General features: G+C 51.7%; 2 protein-coding genes across 4 annotated transcripts; both read right to left on the reverse strand.

Annotated features, from left to right (window-relative positions):
• Nucleotides 1-6: 6 nt before the first annotated feature.
• PRICKLE3 (prickle planar cell polarity protein 3) lies at nucleotides 7-9,214 on the reverse strand. 3 transcript variants are annotated; one of them, XM_066249423.1, is made up of 9 exons: nucleotides 9,089-9,214; nucleotides 7,854-7,939; nucleotides 6,928-7,111; nucleotides 4,772-4,885; nucleotides 4,316-4,453; nucleotides 2,866-3,069; nucleotides 2,588-2,774; nucleotides 1,315-1,614; nucleotides 7-761 (listed from the first exon to the last, which is right to left on the reverse strand). In XM_066249423.1, exons 1-9 carry the CDS (start codon nucleotides 9,128-9,130, stop codon nucleotides 175-177), a joined length of 1,842 nt encoding a protein of 613 aa, XP_066105520.1. In that variant the 5' UTR covers nucleotides 9,131-9,214; the 3' UTR covers nucleotides 7-174. The 3 variants fall into 3 exon arrangements, with proteins under 3 accessions (XP_066105520.1, XP_066105521.1, XP_066105522.1); XM_066249424.1 differs by lacking the exon at nucleotides 9,089-9,214 and adding an exon at nucleotides 9,055-9,078 and having other exon boundaries at nucleotides 9-761; XM_066249425.1 differs by lacking the exon at nucleotides 9,089-9,214 and adding an exon at nucleotides 8,660-8,875 and having other exon boundaries at nucleotides 9-761.
• A 1,996-nt stretch (nucleotides 9,215-11,210) lies between these two features.
• SYP (synaptophysin) lies at nucleotides 11,211-23,500 on the reverse strand. The gene is made up of 7 exons (XM_066249576.1): nucleotides 23,419-23,500; nucleotides 22,194-22,259; nucleotides 20,938-21,062; nucleotides 17,952-18,147; nucleotides 17,071-17,262; nucleotides 15,566-15,896; nucleotides 11,211-12,787 (listed from the first exon to the last, which is right to left on the reverse strand). Exons 1-6 carry the CDS (start codon nucleotides 23,452-23,454, stop codon nucleotides 15,570-15,572), a joined length of 942 nt encoding a protein of 313 aa, XP_066105673.1. The 5' UTR covers nucleotides 23,455-23,500; the 3' UTR covers nucleotides 11,211-12,787; nucleotides 15,566-15,569.
• Nucleotides 23,501-23,922: the final 422 nt, after the last annotated feature.

The raw sequence follows: 23,922 nt of genomic DNA on the forward strand, positions 1-23,922 counted from the left end.
GGGGGGGGGGTTGGGACGGGGGCAGCTGGAGCAAGGAGGTAAAGAAGCCAAGCCTGTTTTTACACCAAATATTAAATTACTTCAATAGCACAGAGGGAGACAGGAAGGGGATGTATTCTCTTCCCCTTCTGACTTGAGAATGGAAGAATGGAGCCCCCCAGGACTGCCTAGCCTTCAAGCCACTATGCAGTTCTTGTCTCTGGCCTGGCGAGGCATTCCTGGGCCAGAGTTCCCGGGAGGCAGTGGAGATAGAGAGTTGGGGGTCTCCGTTGCAGTGTCCTGAGCAGGCACGAGTCTGCACAGGTGCGGGGGCAGCGGAATGCGTTCCCCCAGGAAGAAGCCATCATCCTCTGAGGACTCGGAGCTGGAGCTAGAGTGTGAGCCAGAGCAAGATTCTGAGTCCGACCCCGATCCCAAGTCACACTGATGGTGGTGAAATCTGCCAGACTGGCGGCGACGCCAGTGGTGGTGATGACGGTGGCTGTGGCTGTGACGTGTGGGGGCCCTGGGAGGGGGACTGCGAGGTCTACGGCGTTGGGCTGGAGGCGCACTCAGGGTTCTCCGTGGGCCTCCTTCAGACACCAGAGGGTCCCGGAAGCTGACGCGAGGGGCACTCTGTCGACTGAAGGCACCATCTTCAGGATCCAGTTGGCTGGGAGTCCCTGGGGATGGTTTGGGGACGCTGCGGAGCCCCAGCTCGGGCATGGAGTGGCGGTGAGGGGCCCCTCTCAGAAAACGGGTGGGCTCCTTGGGGCCTGCAGCTGGAAAGACAGATGCCTGGGAATCCCTATGTCTGCCCCCTCCCAGAGGAACCCAGTGGAAGGGCCTCCTTTCTCCTTTCCATATCAGGACTGGGAAAGTGGGGCAGGGGTCGTACAGGGTCAGCGAAGTGGGAAATCTGGGAAATATGAGGCAAGGGACAGGCTCTGAGTGAAGGGGAAGGAGGTTGGAACGGAAGAGGGGCAAGCAAGGCTGGGTTGGTATAAGGGGGCGTGGCTTCTGATGGAAGGGGTGGCATTGGCTGGAGCAGATTAGGTTTTAGATACGGTGGAGGGTCAAGGGTTTGGAGAAAAGGAGGGGGAACTTGGGCTTAGGCAGGTACAAAATGAGGTAGGGGAGGACCCTGTATAGAAGGGAGAAAAACCAGGGTTCACGAGGCAGTGTAGTTTGGGTGGAGACCATGCCTGGAATGGTTTGGGGGCGGGCCCAGAGCTACTACTGCAGGTGAACGGCTTAGGCAGTCACCCGAGGGGCCAGGGGTTGGGAAGGGGGCGGGCCTTGGAGTGGCTGAGCGAGAATTGAGAGTTAACTCACCAGGCTCTAGCTCAGTGCTGGTGCCTTTGGTGGCGGTCTTGGCTGTCCCTTCCACAGCAGAGAAAGAGGCTGTGGAGGCAGCGAGTGATGTGGAGACTGTGCCCGCACTCCAGCTGCGGCGGCCAGGCCCTGGTGCTGTGGCCTCGGACCCCAGGCTGCAGGCTCGAGAGCAGAAGATTAGGCCACGGCGTGGCAGGAAGGGGTGGCCCAAGAGGGCTCGTCCACAACGACTGCAGCAGAAGCAGCGGTCTGAGGCGTGCCAATGCTGACCTTCATAAGCCATCTGGCCCTGGTCCAGGCCTGTGGGGACACCAAGAGGGGGAAACTAAGGAAGATCCCCCAGGCATGTCTCACTGGGAGGGGGACTGGAATGGGGCCTTTCTCTGGAAAAGAGCAGGAATCTGAGGCAGGGTACCCCAAGACACCCTCTCCCCCAACCTCTCTTAAGATGTGGGTCAGACTTAGTAAGATATGGCTTCAGATGGTAGCAGAGGCCTGGGTGGTGTGGACAGGACTTAGAAGGTAGGGAGTGGCTTTGGTGGGAAAGGAGTGGATCTTAAAGAGTAGGGTGTGGCTTAGAAAGTACCTATACCTAGGCCAGCGATTTTTAAACCCTTTTCATCTCATGGCACACATAAACTAATTACTAAAATTCTGTGACACATCAAAAATATATTTTTTTGCCGACTTGCCAAAAAAAATAGGTATAGGTATGATTTTGATTCATTCACACCAGATGGCTATTGTTGTGTTGGCCATTGTCATTTATTTGACAATCTAAGGGAAAAGATGTCAATGCCCCCTGATTAAATAGCCAGGTATTACAAGTTTTAAAAATTATCACAGCCCTGGCATATGTGGTCAGTTTGGCTCAAATAAATTTTTACTAAAAATTTCAAAAAATAATAATAGTTCTTGTGGTATGCCAGTGTGCTACAGAACATTGGTTGAAAACTGCTGACCTAGGGTGATGGAAGAGTCTTAGAGAAAAGGGTATAGCTTAGGGGCACAGGGTTAGGCTGACAGAGTAGCCCTGGGGCCCTGGGAATTAGAAGGCACTCTGGAGGTGGACCTAGATGTAGTGCTGTGTTAGTGGGGTTTAAAAAGTATAGCAGAATAGGGGCTATCACTGATGGGACTTGTAGTGAAGAATATAGGGTTAGGATGCTTGGGCTAGACTGAAAGTATGGGGATCATGGTGGACAGGAGGAACGGTGGTGGGCTGGGGTCCAGCTGTTCATCCATCCCCCTGTCCAGTGCCATGTGCACCCACCGATGTGCTCCCCACAGCCGTCACAGTACTCTGCATGGCGGGCCTCATAGCAGGCGCAGCAGTGGGGGCGGCTCTGCCGCATGACATAGCGCTGTCCTCCTAGCGATGCTTCACACTCAAAGCAGCAAAAGTGACCCATGTGCCAGTGCCGGCCCTCGGCCTCCGTGCACTCAGGGGAGAAGATGATCTGGGGGACACAGGCAGCTGTGGCCGTCAACAGGGCCTGCCTCTGGCCCCGCCTGCTCTCCACTCCCACCCCTGGGCACAGAAGCACGCACCTCGTCGCAGGCTTGGCAGCGCGGGCGCAGGCGTTCAGCATGGTGCCGACCACAGTAGACCTTGCCGGCATGGTAGAAGTAGATGAGGTCCACCAGCAGCTCCCGGCAGGTGGAGCACACAAAGCACTGGGGATGCCAGCAACTACCCAGGCCTGCTCGACTGGCAAACACTGCGATGTCCCCACCTCCAATCTGCTTCCCGCACTGCCAGATAACAGACACCAGAACCCTCACAAAGACGGTTAGGTGGCGATCAGCCAATGTGTAGCATACTTGGGCCTTCCCCGTGGTGGACCTCTGTGACTAGCCTTACCCACCGGGGTAACTGAGAGAGGCCCTGCCTTCATAGGAAAGAAAAGTGCCTTAGAAACTGACCCTGGCCTAGGCATCGTCCTTTCTGATAGGCCAAGGTTATGAGTTCAATTCTTGGTCATGGCATATATAAGAATCAACCAATGAATGCATAAATAAGTGGAACAACAAATCAAAATCTAAGACCAATAATAATAATAATAATAATAATAAAATCTGACCCTGCCCTGGCCGGTTGGCTCAGTGGTAGAGCGTCGGCCTGGCGTGCAGAAGTCCCGGGTTCGATTCCCGGCCAGGGCACACAGGAGAAGCGCCCATCTGCTTCTCCACCCCTCCCCCTCTCCTTCCTCTCTGTCTCTCTCTTCCCCTCCCGCAGCGAGGCTCCATTGGAGCAAAGATGGCCCGGGCACTGGGGATGGCTCCTTGGCCTCTGCCCCAGGCACTAGAGTGGCTCTGGTCGCAAAAGAGCGACGCCCTGGAGGGGCAGAGCATCGCCCCCTGGTGGGCGTGCCGGGTGGATTCCGGTCGGGCGCATGCGGGAGTCTGTCTGATTGTCTCTCCCCGTTTCCAGCTTCAGAAAAAAAAACCAAAAAAACAAAAAACTCCCACAAAAACCTGACCCTGCTCCAGTGGGAAACCTTAGAGACAGGTCCTACTCATTGTGGGTGGTTTGTGAAACCATAGAGACAGGCCTGGCCCAGTGAGGGAACCATAGTGACAGTCCTCACCTAACAGTAGGATCTAAGGTCAGGGGCATGGTGGGGAGGGCTTGGAGGCAAAGTCCACTCACCATCAGGCTCTAGAGAGAGGCCCTGCCATTGTGGGTGGGCTCCTAAGGACAAGTGTCAAGCAGAAGGGGACCAGAAAGACAGCCCCATGTCTACTTCATGGAGGGCTGGAAACTAAAGGAGAAGGTACACCAGGGCCTCCTTAGAGACAGCATGCACCCAACAATGGGATCAGAGGGCCAGGTCCCATCCACAAGGGGGGCCTACACATAGACATCACTGGCTAGGAAGGCCTTAGGGGTGGTCCCTGCCTAGCAGTGTGATAGGGATATGGGTCCCACACCCCCGGGCTTGGAGCAAGTGGTGCTCCTTGGAGCACCACTCACTCCGGGAAGCCCTTCATGGCTCACCTCCTCACAGATGGCCCCAGTGATGGTCACTGGGAAGATTCGCACAGTGCCACGTCCCAGATTCTCCCGTTTCCGCTGCTGGCTGAAGGCTTTGAGCTCTTTCTTTTCCTCCTCTTCCAGTGCTGTGCAGTACTGTGCCTGGGGTCGTGGGGGTTCATCCAAGCTCCTCCCTTGATGTCTGCCCCACCCCCACCCTCCTAATTTCATCCATGCTCAAAAAACTTACTTCTAGGCCTTTTGTGTAGATGGCGCTTCCTGCTTGAAATACCCACCCCTGACCTCCCAACCTCCTGCTGTAGTTTTGCCAAAGAATGTCTCCTGATTGCCTCCGCCCTTCCAGACTTTTCATCTCAGATCAGCTCACCTCTGATCCTGCCCATTCCTTTCCTTCTGTCTGGTATTTGCCCAGGCTGTGCCCCCTACCTGGCAGGCCCTTCCTGTCTTAGCCCTCCTCACCTCACTGTCGTGTGGGGGCAGCTGGTGCAGCAGCTGCTTGATCCTGTATTTCTCTCCAGGACTGTTGACGTAGGGGACCTTGTCTTCTGGGAGGCAGCTAAAAAACTGGTATACCTGGGAGGACACGGAGATGGGAGAAATCAATTGAGACCAGGCATGGTTGGAATGTAGTGGCATGGTGGGTCCCTACTTCTTCGAGAAAATGAAAGTCATCACAAGGTAATGCCTGCTAATGCCAACTCTCAAACATGCCAAGCGTTCCCTCCAGCTACTGCTCCACTTTTCCCCTTTCCTTTACAGTAAAATTCCTTTCGAGTTCTTTGCACGCACTGTCTCCACTTCTTTTCCTCCTATTCTTTCTAGATCCCACTCCAGTTAGCCTTTCCTGCCCCTGCAGTCCCTGCCCTTCCTCTAAAGCTGTTCCTGTCATGGTCATTGATGACGTCCACTTTGTTAAAAATCATTGTTCAGGTCTCAGTCCTTATCCAACTTGATCCATCAGTAGCACTGGACACAGCTGACGACTACCTTTTCCTGGGAACACGGCGTTCCCTTAGCTTCCAGGACATCTCACAGTCCTGGGTTTCCTCCTACCAAAAGGGAACCTATTGGCCGCTCCTTCTCTGTTCTTTTAGTTCCTTCTCAACTAACTGAATTCCAAGTGTGGGAGGGTCCTGGGGGTCAGTCCCTCGTCCTCTTGACTCTCCACTCCATTGGGAATCACATCGAACTTCTATGGCTATAAATACCGCTTCATGGCTAATGCCTCACAAATGCATGCCTCCAGCCCTGTGATCTCTCCCTTGAGTTTTAAGCAACGTGACCACTCAGATGTCTAATGAGTGTCTCAAACTCTAGATGTCAAAACCAAACTTATGCTCTTAGACCTCAAATGTGCTCTTGACCTGGCCTGACCCATATCAGTTAATTCATCCACCCTTAAGGTCATCTTTGCCTCTTTCCTTTCTCACACTCACAAGAAAATCCTCTCATCTTGACTTTAGAATCTGACCAGCACTTACTACTTCCACTTTTTTTATTCATTTTAGAAAGGAGACGGGGAGAGAGAGAGAGAGAGAGAGAGAGAGACAGAGAGAGAGAAGAGACAGAGAGAGAGAAGGGGGGGAGGAGCTGGAAGCATCAACTTCCATATGTGCCTTGACCAGGCAGGCCCAGGGTTTTGAACCGGCGACCTTAGCATTTCCAGGTCGACGCTTTATCCACTGTGCCACCACAGGTCAGGCTACTACTTCCACTTTTAGCACCATCATTTGTCACCTAGACTTATTGTAAAAGTCTCCCTCTCACTTGTCCCTTGCTCCCACCCTCACTCCTGCAGTCAGTTCTACACTCGGTAGCCAGAGAAGTCCCATTAAATTCTAAGACAAAAAACATCCCTTCTCTGCTTACAAATCTCTTGTGATTTCTGCCTCATTCAGAGTAGAAGTCTAAGTTCTCTCCATGGCCTTCTACCACCGCTCTAAGCCCACCTCCTACCACTCTCCTTTGTTGCTCACTCTTCTCTCTGTTCCTCACAAATGCCAAGTACACTCCTGCCTCAGGGCCTTTACATTAGCTATTCCATTTGCCTGGATCTCTCTATCCTAGGATTTCTGCGTAGTTCACAGTTCACCTCCTTCAGGAAGCTCAAAAATCATATTCTCACAGAGGCTTACCTGGGTACCTTATTTACAATGCTAACATCTCTCTCCACACACCCCTTCCTTGTTTTACACCATATCACATACTTTACAGGTTTGCTTATTGGTTGTTGCTCCCTTCAGGAATTTATCCTCCATGTATGTGTATGTTTTATTCACTGCTGTGTCCTTAATGCCTGAATCAGTTGTCTGACACGCAGTAGGCACTCAATAACTGTTGAATTAATTAATCAATGGAGGTGTGGAGAATGAAGTGCTAGAATAAGCTCTGAGGCAAGGGATAGAACAGGAGTGGGGTGAACAGGCCCAGAGAAACAAGCCCAGAGATCACTCAGGGTTGAGGGGTTAATCACACCCTAGATCACAGAGGGGTCAGAAAGACAGGTGCCGTCGGACCACACACTCTAGTGTTGCCCCTGATATAGGTTTCCATTTGAATATGTGTGTGTGTGTGGCCTCATTGGAGAGCAACAGTGGGTGGTGCCTTCTGGTCACCTGCTCTGGCTTGAGACCAGGGGGCACCCAGGCATACTCCTCTGAAGCACAGCCCGAGTCATCATCGGAGATGGAGTGGCGCTGGAAGTCTGAGATCAGGCGACACATGATGCGTTCCAGGTCCACAGGCACTGCGTGCACAGCATGCTCCTCCCGAGGGCATTTGCAGTGCTGGCAGATCTTTCTAAGGGGGTCAGGATAGGGGTCAGTTACTAAGGGGTAGCCCACTGGGACCCCTCAGCACCCCAAGGAATTCCAACTGAGGGGCAGGGACATGAAGATTATCACCACCGAAAGACTCTGGGACTGGGGTCGAGGCTGATAGGAGGTGGGGCTGTGAGCGTGGGTGCAGAAGAGATGGAGCTGTGGGGTCTCAGAGCCGGCGGGTGACTTCCAGCTCTGGGACTTGAGCCTGAGTAGGAGCGGGCTCTGAGTCTGACATTGGCCTTATGGGCTTCCCCTCCGGACAGGCTCTGGACATTCTGGGGAACTTTTCCCTGAACTTTTCCTCTGAACTTTCAGGTAGGGCTCTGTCTGTGGTATGTTATGTGATATTTTGGGTACTGGGCTCCAGTAGGAGAATTTGGTAAAAGGGACTGGGAGAGATGTTCCTAACTCAATAAGGGGGCTGGAGGTCAGTGGGCGTTGCTCAGAGCTCAGGACAGAGGATTTCCCTAGGGATATAAGGCTTGGGGAAGGACACATCTGGGGCGGGACTGTGCCGTGGGTGGAGCTCTCCTGGGAATCTGAGAGTAGGGAATGAGTCAGGGGGCAGAGCTGTGAATCAGCTTGAGGATCTTTCCCCGACTGAGCTTCCTCAGTGGACCAGCTAAAGCCTAGAGGCGTGGCTTAAGTCTTGGGGGGGAGGCGGGATTCCCCTGAGGGCGGAGCCCTGATGAAGGCAAGGCCCTGGGATAGTCACCTACCTCCAGCCATGCAGCAGGAAGCCAGGGCACTGCTCTCTGCAGGAGTTGCAGGGCTGGCCGCGGTCTGGGTCCTCTGCCTCTGGAGGCTGTAGTGGGCGGGGGAAGACGCGGGACCCCGCCAGGAGCGGGGGCAGGGAGGGAGAAGTCAACACCCGCCTCTCCATTACAAGGCCAGAGACTGCACGTTGGGGCCTGTCCTACCAGGGCAACGCTGGGCAGGCTGGGACAGTCTCCAGAGCTCATGGGAGGGGGGCACAACAGAGATAGAGGTGGGACGGCTGAGGCCACGTCCCTCTACGCCTCCTTTTCAGGGAATTCTCCTCCCCATGCCGGCCTCCAACTCCCCCCACCCAGCCAGGACACTGCCTTCCAACCTCTGACTCCTCCAGACCTCAAATACCTCCCTCCAAACTCAGATTATTCTCCCCACTCAGCGCACAGAGTCCCTAATCTGAGTATCTCCCCCAGGCCTCACGTGGCCCATCACCACTCCAGAGGCCAGCAGCACTCCAGTTCCAGAGGGTAGGAGCCTGAGACCTCCTCCTTACCTGGTATCCATACATGAACCCCCCCCAAAACCCTGGTTTCACCCAAAGAACTGGAGGACCTCAGGAGGCCACTGACACCTTCAGAAACCCTGTTCTAAGAAACCTTGGTCCTTACCCCTCATATCTTCGGCCTATTCACTGCTCTGGACCACTAAACCCAGACCCCACCGAGAGACCCCCGCCAAAGGAAAAGAGAGATCCTCCTATCCAGGAAGTCAAAGGCTCCTTGCATAAATGGAAGCCTGGAAACCCTCTTACCCCAAATCCCAATCGCTTGACCCTCAGTATTCCGGCACCATAGGAGTGTAGGGCCTCACTGTTCAGTTCACCTTCTGCCAAGGCACAGGGGCAGGCCTCTTCCCTCAGAAGCTCAAAAGGCCCGTGCTCAATCCAAGAACCCAATCCCAATCTTTTGGCCCTCAGAATCCTCTCCCATAATTTACATGATAGGGGAGCACACCCGGTCCTTGGGGTGGGAGAGGAGATTAGGAAGTGTGGCCACTAGATCTCCACGTTCCGTTCCTTCATCCACATGCTTTCAGCTGTCCCAGCCCTCTGGTCAGGGAATTCTGAGGATGGGGATTCCCAAACACTCTGTGGAATGACTCTTCGCTATCTATATCCCCTGCCCTCTCTCCTGGGCCTCAGTTTACCCCGACCGCCGCCGCTGCCCTGAATCTCGCTCACCGCGCGCCCGGAGCGGCGCCTCCGGGACCCACGCGCGAACATGGCGCGTCCGGGCAGGGTCAACACGGGCCGGGTCAGGCGAATGGAATTCTCGCGGCCGTCAGGACACCGCGCGTCCTGCCTGGAAGCTCTCTGTTCCGTAAACCTGACACCTGCGGGGGAGGAGCGCGCCTCAGAGCACCCGCCCCTAGGCCTGTTGTCTCTCTGGGGCCAAGGCGCCCCCTGCCTAGAGGTGAAGGGCACGCAGCTAAGGGATTCTGTGCGAGAGAGCTCGGCGGCCCTACTGCCCCGCGCCCTAGAACCCCAAGGTGCCACGTGGCCTCTCACAGGCCATTCTAGGGTTTAACAGCTCTGTAGTGGAGGAGGGAACTTGGAAGTGGTGACTTGACTGCAAGGGGTGGTGCGGTAGGGCAGTGGTCCCCAACCCCCAGGCCGCGGACCAGTACCGGTCGTGGGCCATTTGGTACCGGTCCGCAGAGAAAGAATAAATAACTTACATTATTTCCGTTTTATTTATATTTAAGTCTGAACGATGTTTTATTGTTAAAAAATGACCAGATTCCCTCTGTTACATCCATCTAAGACTCACTCTTGACGCTTGTCTCGTAAGTTGGACAATTATATTTAAAAATACCACAGTGTTTACGCAGGTCGCATAATTTTATTTTGTGCATTTATCCATCCCACCCTAAAGGCCAGTCTGTGAAAATATTTTCTGACATTAAACCGGTCCGTGGCCCAAAAAAGGTTGGAGACCACTGCGCTAGGATACTTGTACTGGCGCTTCGTGACCATTTATCATGTATGCTTATTTGGGGGAGGGGTTAAAGCCTTAGCCCCTTCCCTACTGGTGATGTTCCGAGGGATTCTTTCCTCCGGAATAAATGCTGCAAGAATGGTCTTCAACTGCATCGCAGCTGTAGCTGGTGCTCACTCGCCCCCATCAGGGAGCTAGATCTAATACACACCCACGTGCGTCGCTCTCATCTCTTCAGAGCCAGGATCATTTGAGATTTATGAGGAGGAGGTTAAAGTCACTGGCCAGGTTCCCAGCGCTTTGTTTTTCCCTCCCCATCCTTACAGGCCCAGCTGTCATGTTCCTTAAATCCTTGGAAGATCTAATAGGCTTCCCTCCCCTGGTCCCATTTTTCTCTCTCCAGTTAGATAGCCCTTTCTTTGAGTTCAGTCCCAGAGCTGGGAGCTTCTCCAGGTTCTCAGGCTTTGCTGTACCTCGGGGCTGGGAGGAGGGGGTCCGTGGCCTGCGGTTTGAAATAGGGTGCCCGGCTGGGGTCTCTAATTAGGGCAGAGGCGGTAGTGAGCCAACCTTTCGTCGCAGGCACCAGGGATTTTCAGATCGCCCTCCCGCTCCATTACGCACAGACTTGTCATTTCCCGCCTCTTCCTGCTCCAGGGAGGAGCCTGGGAGGGGTTAAAGGGAATGAATGAATGAAATAACAAGTCGCCCTGGCGCGCCGCCTCCCGGCCTTGCAGCCTACTCGGTATCCCTGTGTTCCAGCTGGGGTGGAGATAGCAAGATGAAGAGACGGTAGGGTCTGTAGAATACGAGGGGTGTGGTGTGGGTAGGGGAAAGTCTCCCTGTGGAGTATGGGGTTCTCTAATCGAACATCTTGAGGATTTGAGGACAGGGCGGGGAAGGTGCGTGGCTAACGGACTAGAATTAGACCCAAACCCTTGAGCCTAACCTGTGGTGGTGCAGTGAATAGAGTCTACCTTGAGTACTGAGGTCGCTGGATTAAAACCACGGGCTTGCCTGGTCCAGGCACCTACTAGAAGCAATGAGTTGATGCTTTCTGCTCTTCCTCCCTTTCTCTCTCTCTCTCCTCTCTAAAATGAATAAATAAAATCTTTAAACAATATGAACTGAATTCTTGAAAGACAGGGCTTTCTTTGGCAAATAGTGAGGCAGCATGACTTAGAATTATCTGTAGGCGAGGCCTCACTGAGGATGCAGCTTGGCCAAACACTGCTGGAGGGGCCTAAAATGGTGGAGTGAACTGAATCAAGTCCAGCAGTTTGGGGGAAGAGCTTCCTCTCGCCTCCTCTCCATCTCTCCCTTTGTGTCCCCCCAAAAAAAGACACACTGAGAAGGCAGAACCGGGTGTACTAGGTGGTTAAGGAATTTATTTAGGGGAGGATAATTAATCATATTTGTTCTTCCTCTGGGAGGGAGTCTTCAAACAATACCAAGGGAAAGGAAAAGGGTGGTGGTCTGCAGGGGAGGGGGAAGGGCCGCAGCCAGACAAAATGGCAACACACGGTCACAGGCACTACCGACGTCACGGACACAGCAGAAAGTGTAGGATAAGGGCTGCACACGGGGCCTCCAACCACCCTGGGACAGGTGGGGGTGTGGAGGGAAGGAGGAGGCAGGAGAAGGTGGAGAGAGGGGTGGTCCGGCCCCACAAGCCCATTGGCTCTGTCCTCTGATTACGTAGCTGTCCCGTTGTGGGGGTGGGCAACGGTAGGTGTGGGTGCTTCTATCTGGGTCCCACCCCTTACCCTCCAAGCCATACCTCTCAACTCTCCCTAGGTTCCCTCAGTCCCTAGCGTTGGCAGGAGTTATTCCCTCTCATCCCATAGGCACTAGCCACTGCCAAACCTGCCTGCCTTAAAACATACTATCTTCACTGTCCCATTGTGAAGTAGGGTGGCAGGCTGTCCTGTCTTAAACCACCAAGCACGGCCCACTTTAAAGCCCCGTCCCATTTAGAACCCCAACCACGCCCACACCTCAAGTGCGGCCCATTACTGAATCACCCTTCCTGTCAGTCAGCTTTAGAATCTATCTGTCTCCTAAATGTTCCAAGCCACACTCCTTGCGTAGACTCCTGTCGCAATCCAAGATCCACCCACTCTGGAGCTTCACTCACTGCCTGGTTCAAGCCCCACCTCCTCCAGAACTCTCAGCGTTCTTCCGAACCCTGTCTCCAGACCCCCAAGTCAAACCCCTTCCATAGAGCCAAGTCCTACTGCAAGCCCTGACCACTGTGGGGCCAACCCACTGCCTCACTCAAAGCTCAGATCTTTTCAGAATCTCATCCTCAGCCCCCTTTCAAGATCCTCTCCGGAGTGCTCTAAGGCACCCTTCTCCTATGTACTCCACTTCCAGTATGCCTGGAACCCAATCTCCCTGCTCATTAGTCCCCTCCACCCCAGACCTCCTCTCCAAGACCACCTGAGGTCCCATGCCCTCCAATCTCTTCCCTCCCCCAGTCAGGGTTGAATTTTCGGTAATGGCCCTTGTTCAAACATTGCTGGAGAAATCAAGGCCAGAGTTTGTAGGAGGGGAGGGAGAAAGGAGAGACAGTCTGAAGTCAAGCCCAGCCTTCCCACACAGCCAAGGTCTGTCTCCTCCCTGTTCCTCTTTCAGAGTCCTCCCCAACCTCAGGGCACAGGGCCTGGGAACAGAGAGGGGCCAAGGGATGCAGGGAAAGAGCCAGAGGTAAGAGAGGAGCCGACTAAAGATTGGGCCCCTAATGCATGAGGGGAGTAGAGTGGGGGCGAGGGCTCAGACAGACAAATAGATATCTATATATATTTTACATATATATATATATCAAAGACGGTTAAGGGTCTCCTGGTTTGAGGGGTGGAGACCTGGGGTGTAGGGGTGAGAAGGGGGGCAGGCCTTCTCCTGAGCTCTTGCCCACCCATGGGATCCTCCTGGGATGCACTGACCTGTGGAGACAAAAGACACAGAAAGGAGAGGGGGTCCAGACACAGCACCCTTAAGGAGGGGCTGTGTTGCTATACCTTTGCCCTGGCATTATCCTCTGCCTGCCAGGTCTTCCCTTTTCCTTCAGTCAGAGTCCTGGAGTCAGCTTCATCCCAGCTTTCCCTACTAGGAAGATATACCTTGCCCCGCTAGGTTAGGTACCAAAGAAATTATGGTCCTCACTCCCCTAACCCAAAAAAGTCTGTTAACAGGAACTTTTCTAGTCATTGGTTATAAACTACATGAAGCCAAACAAAGATTCTCATCTTTGTGGAGCTTACACTGTAGCAGGGACACAGACTTCAAATAATTACCATAATATACAAAATTATCTAGCATAACGTAAGGTGATAATAAGTGAAATGGAAAAACAAAAGGTAGGCCAGGGTAAGGGGATTAGAAGTGCCAGCAGGGGAAGGAAGGTTGCTGTAGTAAGTAAGGTAGTCAGAGGAGGCCACACTGAAGAAGTGATATTGGAATAAATCAAGAGTTCAGGAGGTGAAGGAATGAGCCATGCTGATAACTGGGGGAGGAGGGGAAAAGAGCATTCCAAGCAGGGGGTACATCCAGTGCAAAGGCCCTGCGGTGGGACCTTGAACAATGCTTTTGAGGAATAGCAAGGGGGTCTGTGGGACTTGAATGGAATGAGCAAGGGAGAATGGTGGGATGGGAAGTGATATCAGAGAGGTAAGTAATGGGGTCACATAGAACTAGGTTGTGAGGCCTTCAGCTTTGACTCTGGATGAGGTGTAAATCATGGGAAGATTCTGAGCAGAGAATAAAAAGTTTCATGTTTATGTTGTTTCAATAAATGTCTCTTTTGAAAATATTTATCCTTTTTTGTGACAGAGACAGAGAGTCAGAGAGAGGGACAGATAGGGACAGACAGACAGGAAGGGAGAGAGATGAGAAACATCAATGTTTCATTGCGGCTCCTTAGTTGTTCATTGACTGCTTTCTCATATGTGCCTTGACCGGGGGCTACAGCAGACCGAATGACTCCTTGCTCAAGCCAGCGACCTTGGGCTCAAGCTGGTGAGCCTTGCTCAAACCAAATGAACCTGAGCTCAAGCTGGCGATGTCAGGGTCTTGAACCTGGGTCCTCCACATCCCAGTCTGATGCTCTATTCTCTGCGCCACCGCCTGGTCAGGCAATAAATGTTTCTTAACATTAGTAGTGCTCTAAATGATGTGTTTATAGCCTGAATAAGTCATGGTCACATCCCCTAGCCTAGTGGGAGAGTCAATAAACATCTAAACTAATAATTACAAACTTTGTTTAAAAAAGCACAGGGTACCATGGGAGAGGTTAAGAAAGGGGACTTGTAAGGACCTGGCCAGGTGAGGTTATTAGTGCCTGGTTGTGAAACTCCAGGAGGAAAGCAAGTACCAAGGCAAGGCCCTGAAGTTGGATTGTGCCTGGTACCTCGGTGTGGCCAGTGTGGCTGGAAGTGAGTGTGTGTGTGTGTTTGTGTGGAGTGGTAAAATGAGAAACCAGAGGAATCAGGGGAGGGGCTAGATTGTGTAGGGCTTTGTGAAGCCTGTAGCTTTCAATCTGCGTGAGATTCAAGCCCTGGCAGAGCTCTGAGCACGAGGAAGGTGGACTGACTTAAAGTTTAATGGGATCCTGTCTGACTAGTGGTCGCACAGTGAATAGAACACCAACCTGGGACACTGAGGTCACCAGCTTGAGCGTGGGGTTGCAGGCTTGAGTAAGGGATCATGGACATGATTCCCAACGTCCCTAGCTTGACCCCCCTCCCTAAGGCATGTATAAGAAACAATCAATCAACAACTAAAGTGATGCAACTACCAGTTGATTCTTCTCATCTCTCTCTCAAAAAAAAAAAAAAAAAAAAAAAAAAAAAAAAAAAAAAAAAAAAGCATTTAATGAGATATTTTCCAATGCAGCGAATAGAACAGGAATGGGGGTGGAAACCTAAAATGCTTGGGGGATATGACAGTGAGAAGTGGGAAGATTATAGATATATTTTGAAGGTAGAGCCAAAATGATTTTTTGATGAATTAGATGTGGGATGGTAGTAAACTCCTCCCTGCCCTTTCCACCCTGGCCAAATGCCAGATGCTATCTCCACCCATGGGCTGCCATCTCCTTGCCTTTCTTCTCTCATTCTATTCCCCTGCTTCTTCTCCCCTCATATATGTGGGGAATCTCACTTTTCAGGTCGGGCAAGAAGGCCAGCAAGCCTTTCCAATACCCCTGCCGCATCCCTTTTTCCTTCTTTGAAATTCCATACCACATCCCCTACCTCCAGAGTTGGGGAGAGGTGGAAGATCTATCACCTCCTCCCGATTGGAATTGGTGAGTTGGTCTGACTTTCATGATCCAAACCAGTTTACCCTCACCATTTATTGGATTTATCATGCCATATTGGCTTGTCCATCACTTCCAAGACCACTCCTCCTCCTGCACCACTCCTATGCTCCGCTGATTCTCCACTACACAGTCCCCCCCCTTCCCTCATAGCCATACTGCATCCTCTCCCATTGGCTCTCCATTCTGCCCATCTTCAAGCACTCTTCTGCTTTCCACTAAGTGAATAGCTTTTCGCTCTTAGCAGTAGCTAGCTAAGCCTCTGTATTGGCTCCTTCAAACTCCCACCCTCACTTGTGAAGCCAGCGTCTCACTTAACCATTTCTTACGGACTCTTATTGGTTTACTGACCCACCCATTTCCTACCAGGTACCCTCCTTGGCCGCACCGCCTGCCCATCACTTACCAGACTACATTTGATTGGAGAAGGAGGTGGGCGCACCCTGAGGGCCATAGCCTTGCTGCCCGTAGTCGCCCTGAGGCCCGTAGCCACCGCCACCGCCGCCAGAAGGCTGCCCGTAGTCGGGTTGGTAGCCACCCTGGGGCCCGTAGGAGTCCTGGGGCCCGTACCCGCCAGGGCCCTGCCCATAACCTGCCTCGCCGTAGGCGTCCCCGGGAGCCGGTTGCTTCTCGGGGGCGCCAGGAGGCGCGCGCAGGAATGGGGCGGCCCAGCCTGTCTCCTTGAACACGAACCACAGGTTGCCGACCCAGAGCACCAGGTTCAGGAAGCCGAACACCTGCGGGGAGATAAAGCCCGGCTGTCGTCCTACGCCCATTGCCACGGCAGCCCCGGGAAACGTCGAGGCAGCGTGCGCGTCAGGCATGGATCCGTGGGCGCCCGAAGGGTGGTGGTTTCTGAAACACAGACCACCAAGTCCCAGCGCATGAACATCAATGTGAAGAAAAATCATCGTGAGGGCGAGGGGTAGGGCATGTTAGAATTCAGATTCCTGGGATGTTGAGATCTAGTAACAGTACATACATTTGTTTATACATTTGCACATTTACGTGTTACATATGCACGTTTTATATATGTACAAAATATAGTAAATTAAATTTGTGATATAGTAAAATATTAAGCGTAAACTTGGATTAAATATGTAAATGTACTAATAGGTGTATAATTATGCATACATATATAAACTACACATATATAAAGTATATAAATAAATACATACTTTCATATTAAACACATTTTATAAATAAAAAATATGTTTTACATGTATATAAAATAAATATATACAATATAATCCAATTTTGAGACAGGAAGTAATATCTTCACTTTACAGTTGAGAAAACTGAAGCTCAGACAGCCTGTTACCTAAGGTCTCACAGCTAGCAAATAAAAGTTGGAATCTAAATATCTGTAACACTTGTATATGACTTACCATATGCCAGGCCCTTTTCTAAGCACTCTGTATTATTAGCTCATTAAATACTCAACTTTGGAACAGGACCTGTTCTTAGTTTTCAATTTACATGCTGGAACTGAGGCCTGGTAGACTTAGTAACGAGTTTCAGGTCACAGAACTTGGAAGTAACAGAGCAGGGATTTGAGCTCAGACAGACTCCGGCCAGTAGGGGGCGTCCAGGTGGGAAATATTTCAAATTACTCATTTGGCATATAAGGAAACAGAAGGTACTGAGTTGCTGGAGATTTTACATGAGTAGGCTGGGGCTGGGATCCAGGTCTCCCCAACCTAATTGAGAATGTCATGTTCTCCTCTTGGAGACAGTTTGTGGTGTCACAGTAGTTACAATTGCTATCTAATCCTTCAAGGCTCTCTTGTTGGTGTGCCTCTTGGATGTCCTCTGAATTCTCTCATTCTCTCTCTCCCACCACTCCCTATACCAGACTGTAAGTGATCAGCCCCTCTCCCTAGCCAGCCCAACCAGCTTCCCAAGGCTCACCACAGAGGTGTTGAGGCCAGAGGTCACGGGGTCTCTTATCTCTTTGCATGTATTCTCCTTCTGCTGGCAGCTAGGTATCTCCTTGATAATGGTCTCTGGGTCTGTGGCCATCTTCACGTCCGACAGCCCCTTGGCCCATGCTGATGAGCTAACCAGCCACATGAAGGCAAACACCGCCGTGGCCAGGAAGTCCTAGGATGGACAGGGGAGAGGAAGATGACACTGAGTGGACTGCTTCATGCTGGGCTGTGGGGCCCCCTCTGATCACAGGCTTTCTTGGGAGGATGGTCCCACAGAAGAGGTCTCTCTCTCCCCTGCCTTTTCCCCAAAACATACTTGAAGGTAGCCCTCCTAGCTTGGGCTTGTGTGTGACACAGAGGATGTGGGAGTGTGATTGTGATACGTGGTGTGGGTATGGGTGAATTCTGAGGATGGTTGTCGAATCTGTGGAAAGTAATGTGTCTTTCCACTTTCATCTGAATGTGAGGATATGTCATTCTTTGTCTGGGCTGAGAGTGTATGAGTACAGCTGTGTAGGAATCAGCATGTCTGTGTGGCCTGACAAGCATGACTCTTGTGGTGAACCTCTGTGTGCTTCTTCCTTTGATCTAAGGCTGTGTGACTGTTTGGTTGTGTGAGAAGTGGCTGTTTTCCAGATGTAGGCCTGTCTGGGATTCTGTGTGGCCTATGAGTGTGTCTCTGTCACTCCTTGATTTAGTGTTCCTGATAGTCATAGCAACAGCAGCAGTAGCATGTGTGGCTCTTATGGTGGCTGCTTGCATATGGGCCTGTCTGGGATTTGGTGTGATGTATGAACATGGCCATCTCCCCGAGGCTCTGTGTTTCCCAGCCCTGGAATACAAGTGGCAGTGGGGGCTCACCAGCATGGGCCCTTTGTTGTTTTCTCGGTACTTGTTCTGCAGAAAGATGTAGGTGGCCAGAGCCCCCATGGAGTAGAGGAAGGCAAACACGGCCACCGTGACAAAGAATTCGGCTGATGAAGAGTAGTCCCCCAGTAGGAAGACTTTGGAAGTGCCCCCTCTGCAGTCGGGTGCATCAAAGTACACTTGGTGCAGCCTGCAGAGAGAGGTGGGCAGGTGTGGCCCAGACTTGAAGAACCCCCACCCTCCTCCCTCCCCCCTGCCCAGTCATTAGTCCCCCAGATTGACAAGGTCCCTGGAAGAGGAGGACATAACCATCCACAGAGCACCTACTGTGTACCAGTCACATTTCATTAATTGTTCATAGCACTCAATGAAATTAGTTTTACACAGGCGCCTGGGCCACTTGGTTATTCATAGAACATACCAGGCACCCTCCCACCCCAGAATCTGTGCACTGGAATGATCTTCTAGATATCTTTATGTCTTACTCCCTTCATCTCCCTTGAGCTTTGCTCAACAGTCCCCTCCTCACTGAGGTCTTCCTTGATCTTACTGTTTAAAATTAAATTCAACCATTCCCTCCCAGCACTCCTTAGCCCCCTTCCTTGCTCCATTTATTCACTGTAGCAGTGATATCCCATCTGACAAACCATTGTTTTTTTCCCCATTTTTGCTGTAATTACAAGAAGGCAGGGTTTTTCCCTTTGTTTTGTTCACTGCTGTGTCTGTACGACCTGAAACAGTGCTTCCACATAGTAGGCACTTTATATATGTTTATTAAATGAAATATACAGAGGCTCAGTGAAATGCATTAACATACCTAAAGTCACACAGCTGGCATGGGAATAGCAGAGTTTGGGGTCTGAAACCTGTATTTTCCCCTTACATCACATTGACTCTTCTCCCCATCTTACTTCAGGTCCCCGAGAGAAAAAAATATGGATGCATAACAGAGACCCAAGAGACTACAAAATGGGAAGACACAGACGGACAGGAGGGAATAGGGGATCCTGGAACACGATGTGTTTTTTTGAGGCGGGAGGGGCTGTTTGAGAAGGCCTGGGGCTAAGGCCTTTCTGGTGGTGTGATGGAGGAGGGGGTCATAGGGAGAGATGTGTGTGGGGGAGACTGGGGTGGGGTCCCAGTGCTCTCGCCTCAGGTTCCTGTGCAGGATCCCGAGCCTGAGCCAATGGGGCCAATGCCCTTGTGTAGAAAAGGTCCCAAGGCTTTCACTTATTAATCCCCTACTATTTTGCATAAATGCTTTATTTAATGATCCTTCCATCCCCGAAATTCTCCAAAGCAGGCATTATTATACCCATTTTACAGATGAACGAATGGAGGCTCAGCAAGGTTAAGTGACTTGTGCAAGGTTGTGTAGCTGGTAATAGTTGGAGCTGAGAGTTGAATGTGGGTTGGAGTTGCTTGGTTTCTAGTGTGCTGGGTTGAGAGAGGTGTATTTAAAGGGGAATGAAAGGCACTTGGGGGTATTGGGACGGTGGTGGGTTGGTTAGGGGGACCCATGGTCCAGACTTTTTCCCAGTAGACTTGTGGGTAAAAAGTCGATCCTCAGGACCCGAGGTACTAATCATGGGAGGTGTGGGGGGAGTGACACAGATTTTTGTGGTCTTCTGGATTCTCAAAGGGCCTGCTCTCAGCAGTACCCCGTGCTGCCAACTTCCCTTCCTTCCCCAAACTCTTCTCTGGTTTCTGTGAACTGGTGGATCCTTGGTTGCACCCCTGCCTTTCAGGCCACGCCTCCTGGTACCGCCTTTTCTTTCCACCATTGCTCAGGGACTGTGCTGGGCTTTCCTGTCTTCACTCTGCCCTCTAACCCTGGGTGACCTCCTGAGCCTCCATTTACCCTTAGTGCTCACCCCCTTCCAATTTCTAATCCAATTAATGATCTCTTTTCTGAGTCCCTTGAACTTATTTATTTTCCCCATGTTAACAAACACTTGTGGAGTGCTTATTATGTACCTGGCACTGTGCTAAGCACTTTACAAGTATTAATTTAGTTAATATTTATCATAACCCTGTGAGTATGATCCCATTTTACAGATGAGGAAATTGAGATCTAGAGTAATTATGTGATTTGTCCCACGCAGTGGAGGAGTGAAATTGTGTCTGTGGGTCTCTGTCTCCCCCCCCCCCAGCCAGGAGGTAAACATCTCCTTGAGGGCAGTGACCTTGCCTGCTTCTGCTCACTTGCATGTACCTAACACCCAGCACAGAGTATGAGCTCAGTAAATTGTTTAGTTAGCTTTAATCATTCCCTATAGCTAAATAGCACCCCGTCATTATTCTCTATCACAAAACCCTGCATGAGGATATTTTCCTTGAATTTCTCCCAGTCTGCAATTATCCTCTTTATTAATTAACTTGTTATAATGTTTGTTCCATGAGAGTAGGGAGCTTGGTCTGTTTCGTTCACTGTTATGTCCCCAGCACTTTGAGCGGTACTTGACATACAACAGATTCTCCAAAAAAAAAAAAATGTGTATGGAAATGAATGGAAATAAATAAATGAATGGAAATGAAACAATGACACTGGCTAACACTATTGAGTACCTACTGTGTTAAGGCTGTATATACTTTTGCTTTAGAATCTTGCTTATTGCCCATCTCCTGCCCCATCCCTTCACTAGAACATAGCTAAAGGGCAACAGCCTATACCTGTCTTTTTTTTTTTTTTTTTGAAAGTGAAAGAGTTTATTAGTGAAGCAGTGGGAGAGAGATAGAAGGCTACTCCACAGGCAGAGAAGCCTCTGCCTGTCTTGCTCACCACATGCTTTAGGTGTCCAGAGCAGTGCCAGGCACGAGGTAGGTGCTCAGTGCATGTGCAGTGACCTGAATGGGTGTGGTCTCCTGAGGTAGGGGCTGGGCAGGAGCCACTGGGGAGGAGGTGTTGGCTGGTCCCGCCTCACCCCCCCCTCTTCAAGGTCTGTCAGGGTCCCAGGGGTGGACTAGGGTGGGAGCACACCTGAAGGGGTACTGGAATTCAACCTCGATGTTGAGGAGACTGTGGGTCTTGTTGGCACAATCCACGCTCAGCTGAAGCTCCCCACTGTAACTGCCGCATGTGGCAAAGGCGAAGATGGCAAAGACCTTGGGCAGCAGGGATGGGGATGGCCGTGGTGAGCCTGTGTGCACGTGGGATGGGGTGCCCTCCTCTGGACAGATCAGGGCCCAGCACAGGCAGCAGCAGATGGACCAGTCCCCCCCCACCCCCTAATCAGGGCTCATCAGGGCCCAAGGACAAGCTGATTACTGGGGTGTGGCTGCTTCTTCCTTTCTCCTAGTGTCTATCTCTGTCTGTACCTCTCAATGCTCTGACCCCCTCCTTCTCTCTCTCTTCTGTCTCAGTCTCTCTATTTCTATGTCTCTCTCTGTGTTTCCATCTGCCTCTGTTGTTCTCTGTGTCTCTATTTCTCTCAGTATCCCTTTCTGTTTGTTTTTGTGTCTTTGTCTTTCTCAGATGTCATTTTGTCTCTCTATCTGTTTCCCTGTTTCTGCCTCTCTAGTATCTCTGTGTGTCTTTCCGTCTCTCTCTCTATGTCCTCTGTCTCCCAGTCTGTCTGTCTCTCTCTCTGTCTCTTACTGTCTCTGTGGTGTGCTCTCTGTCTTCCTTGTGCCTCTCTTTCTCTGTGTATTAGTCTCTCTTTTTCTCCTTTCTTTCAGTGATTCTTTTCCTGTCTCTTTCTCTCCCCCATCCCATTTTCATTTTCTGCCTCTTCTTGTATCTATTTCTCTTTGCATCTCTGTTCTCTGTTCACCTTTTCCTATCTTCATTTTCTTTGTCTCTTTCTGTTTGTCTCCTCTCTCATATCTCTATATCTCTTTTTTTTCTAGGTATTTCCATATCTATCTCCATCATTCCCTGTCTCTCATTCTCTTTTTCACTGTCTCGGGTTTTCTCTCGGCTTTGCGTCTCTCCCGCAGCAACCAGCTTCAAGCTCCACCTCCCTTGCCTCTCTCTCACCTCAGGAGAGGAGGGTAGGACGTCACAATCTTCCACTTCACAACGGGGTACACTTGGCCTTATGTGAAATCATTTGACAGCCCATGTATTCTCTGGCCCCAGACCCCCAGGACTTCATGCTGGGGTACAATTCCACCATCTCCTTCAACCCCCAGTCCACCCATCCATTCCTTGATCTCCACCCCAACTCAACCCCTGCGCTTCCAGATTCCACTATCTCCCTCCCTTTCGCTCTCCGTTACCCAGACCGCACTCACCCATTGCAGCACCTTCAGAAAGCCAAGGGGCTCCTTGACCACCCGGAAATGACCCCCGGCCACCAGCTGAGGAGAGAAATGGTGGGGAGGGGGTGGGGTTGTTGGGAATGGAGAGGGAGGTGAGGGGCGCCACCAAGCGATGACCCCTGGGGATAGGGCATGTGACGTCCTGGAGGGAGGGAGGACGTTTGTTTGGAGAGGGGGTGAGAAGGAGAAAGTGACATTTCGGGCAAGGTGTGGGCACACCTTCTCTAAGAGAAGACCCCAGGGGTTCAGAACTGGTGGGAAGGTCTGGAGAGGTGGTGAGATAGATTCAGAGGGTGTCAGGGATGAGGAAGATGGGGTAAAGTCAGGATGAATTAGGCAAAGGGAGAAGGTCTGAAATGGTACAGGTGAATCAGATGGAGAAAGGTATCAGGTGGGACGAGTAAGGACAGAGTAGGGGTTCATTAGGGTGGGGGAGGGGGTCTTGAATGGTGAAGGTGAGTCATAACAGGGAGGGAGTCAGGTTGACTTGGGTGGGGGAGGGGTCTGCAACAGTCAACGTGAATCGGATGGTGGTGATGGGGGGTCTGAAGAGATGAGGATAGGGAAGGGTTGGTACTGGTTAGAGAGGGGTGAGGTTCTAATGTGTTGAAGAAGAGAGAAGGCAGAGTCTAGGCTGATTAAGATAGGGGAGGGCTGGGACATGGCTTCGCTGGATATGTGCTGGGGGAGGGCAGACTAAGGGTTTTGGAGAGGCAAAATCGGCTCGACCTCCTCGGTCTGCTCTGGGAGAAGGAGTGGTTTTCTATTGGGGTACCGTCTCTGTTTGGGAGGGGCCGCTGTCAGCCCTCCCCCACCTTCCGCCCTAAAGCCTTCTGTTGCTATTCCCTGGCTCATCCGCAGCACCCCCCATCTTTCTTCCACTCTCCCCCTTTCTCCCTTGCCCATACCCTAGTCCCAAGACACTCTTCCTCCCTTCCCGGAGGCCTGTAAGAAACCAGGCTTGTGGTGGCCCCCGCTGCGGCAGTGAGGACAGCCCTTGCTGCGGCAAAGGGTGCACTCCTTTTCTCCACCTCCCCCTTCCTCCCTCCGTCTGCCGCAGACCCCAGCCCCAGCGTCCGGGGTTGGGTGCCCGCTGCCAGGACCCTGGCCACCGCCTCTCAGAGTCAGCCGATCCGCTGTGACCCGCGCAGGGAGGCCCAGCAGCGGCGGGCTCTGTCCGCGGTGCTGGAACGCGTACCTGATTCACCACGTCCATGTCGGCCAGCAGCAGCATCAGCAATGCAGGGGGCGGGAGGAGCCTGCTAGCAAGGGCGGGTGGAGCGGAGGGGGGGTGCGCGATCGTCAGAACTGCCGAGACAGCCGCAGCTCCTCCCCTCGCGCCCCCGCCTCATTGGCCATGCGCACCTGCGCACAGTGGCCGTGCACAAGTCCCCGGCGGCCTTTTCAGCCCGAGGCTGGAACCCCGAGAAAGCTCAAGGAAGATCTGTGTCTCTGAAAACACAGATAAGAGGGCTGCGGAGAGGAGGACCGTTCGGTCCTACAGTATGATATTTTACCAGGCCCCTTACCGAGTTTGTTGAATCTGTTCAATGATTTAATCCTTAAAACAGCATTATTTGGTAGGGACTGTTAGCTTCATTTTTACAGATGAAGAAAGTGAGCCCCCAGAGAGGTTAAGTGACTTGCACAAGGTCGCCCAGCTACAACTGCCAGTGCCCAAAGTCCCTACTATTTAAACATA

Source organism: Saccopteryx bilineata, chromosome X (assembly GCF_036850765.1).
Source record: "Saccopteryx bilineata isolate mSacBil1 chromosome X, mSacBil1_pri_phased_curated, whole genome shotgun sequence".
In the NCBI taxonomy this organism is placed as follows: Eukaryota; Metazoa; Chordata; class Mammalia; order Chiroptera; family Emballonuridae; genus Saccopteryx; species Saccopteryx bilineata.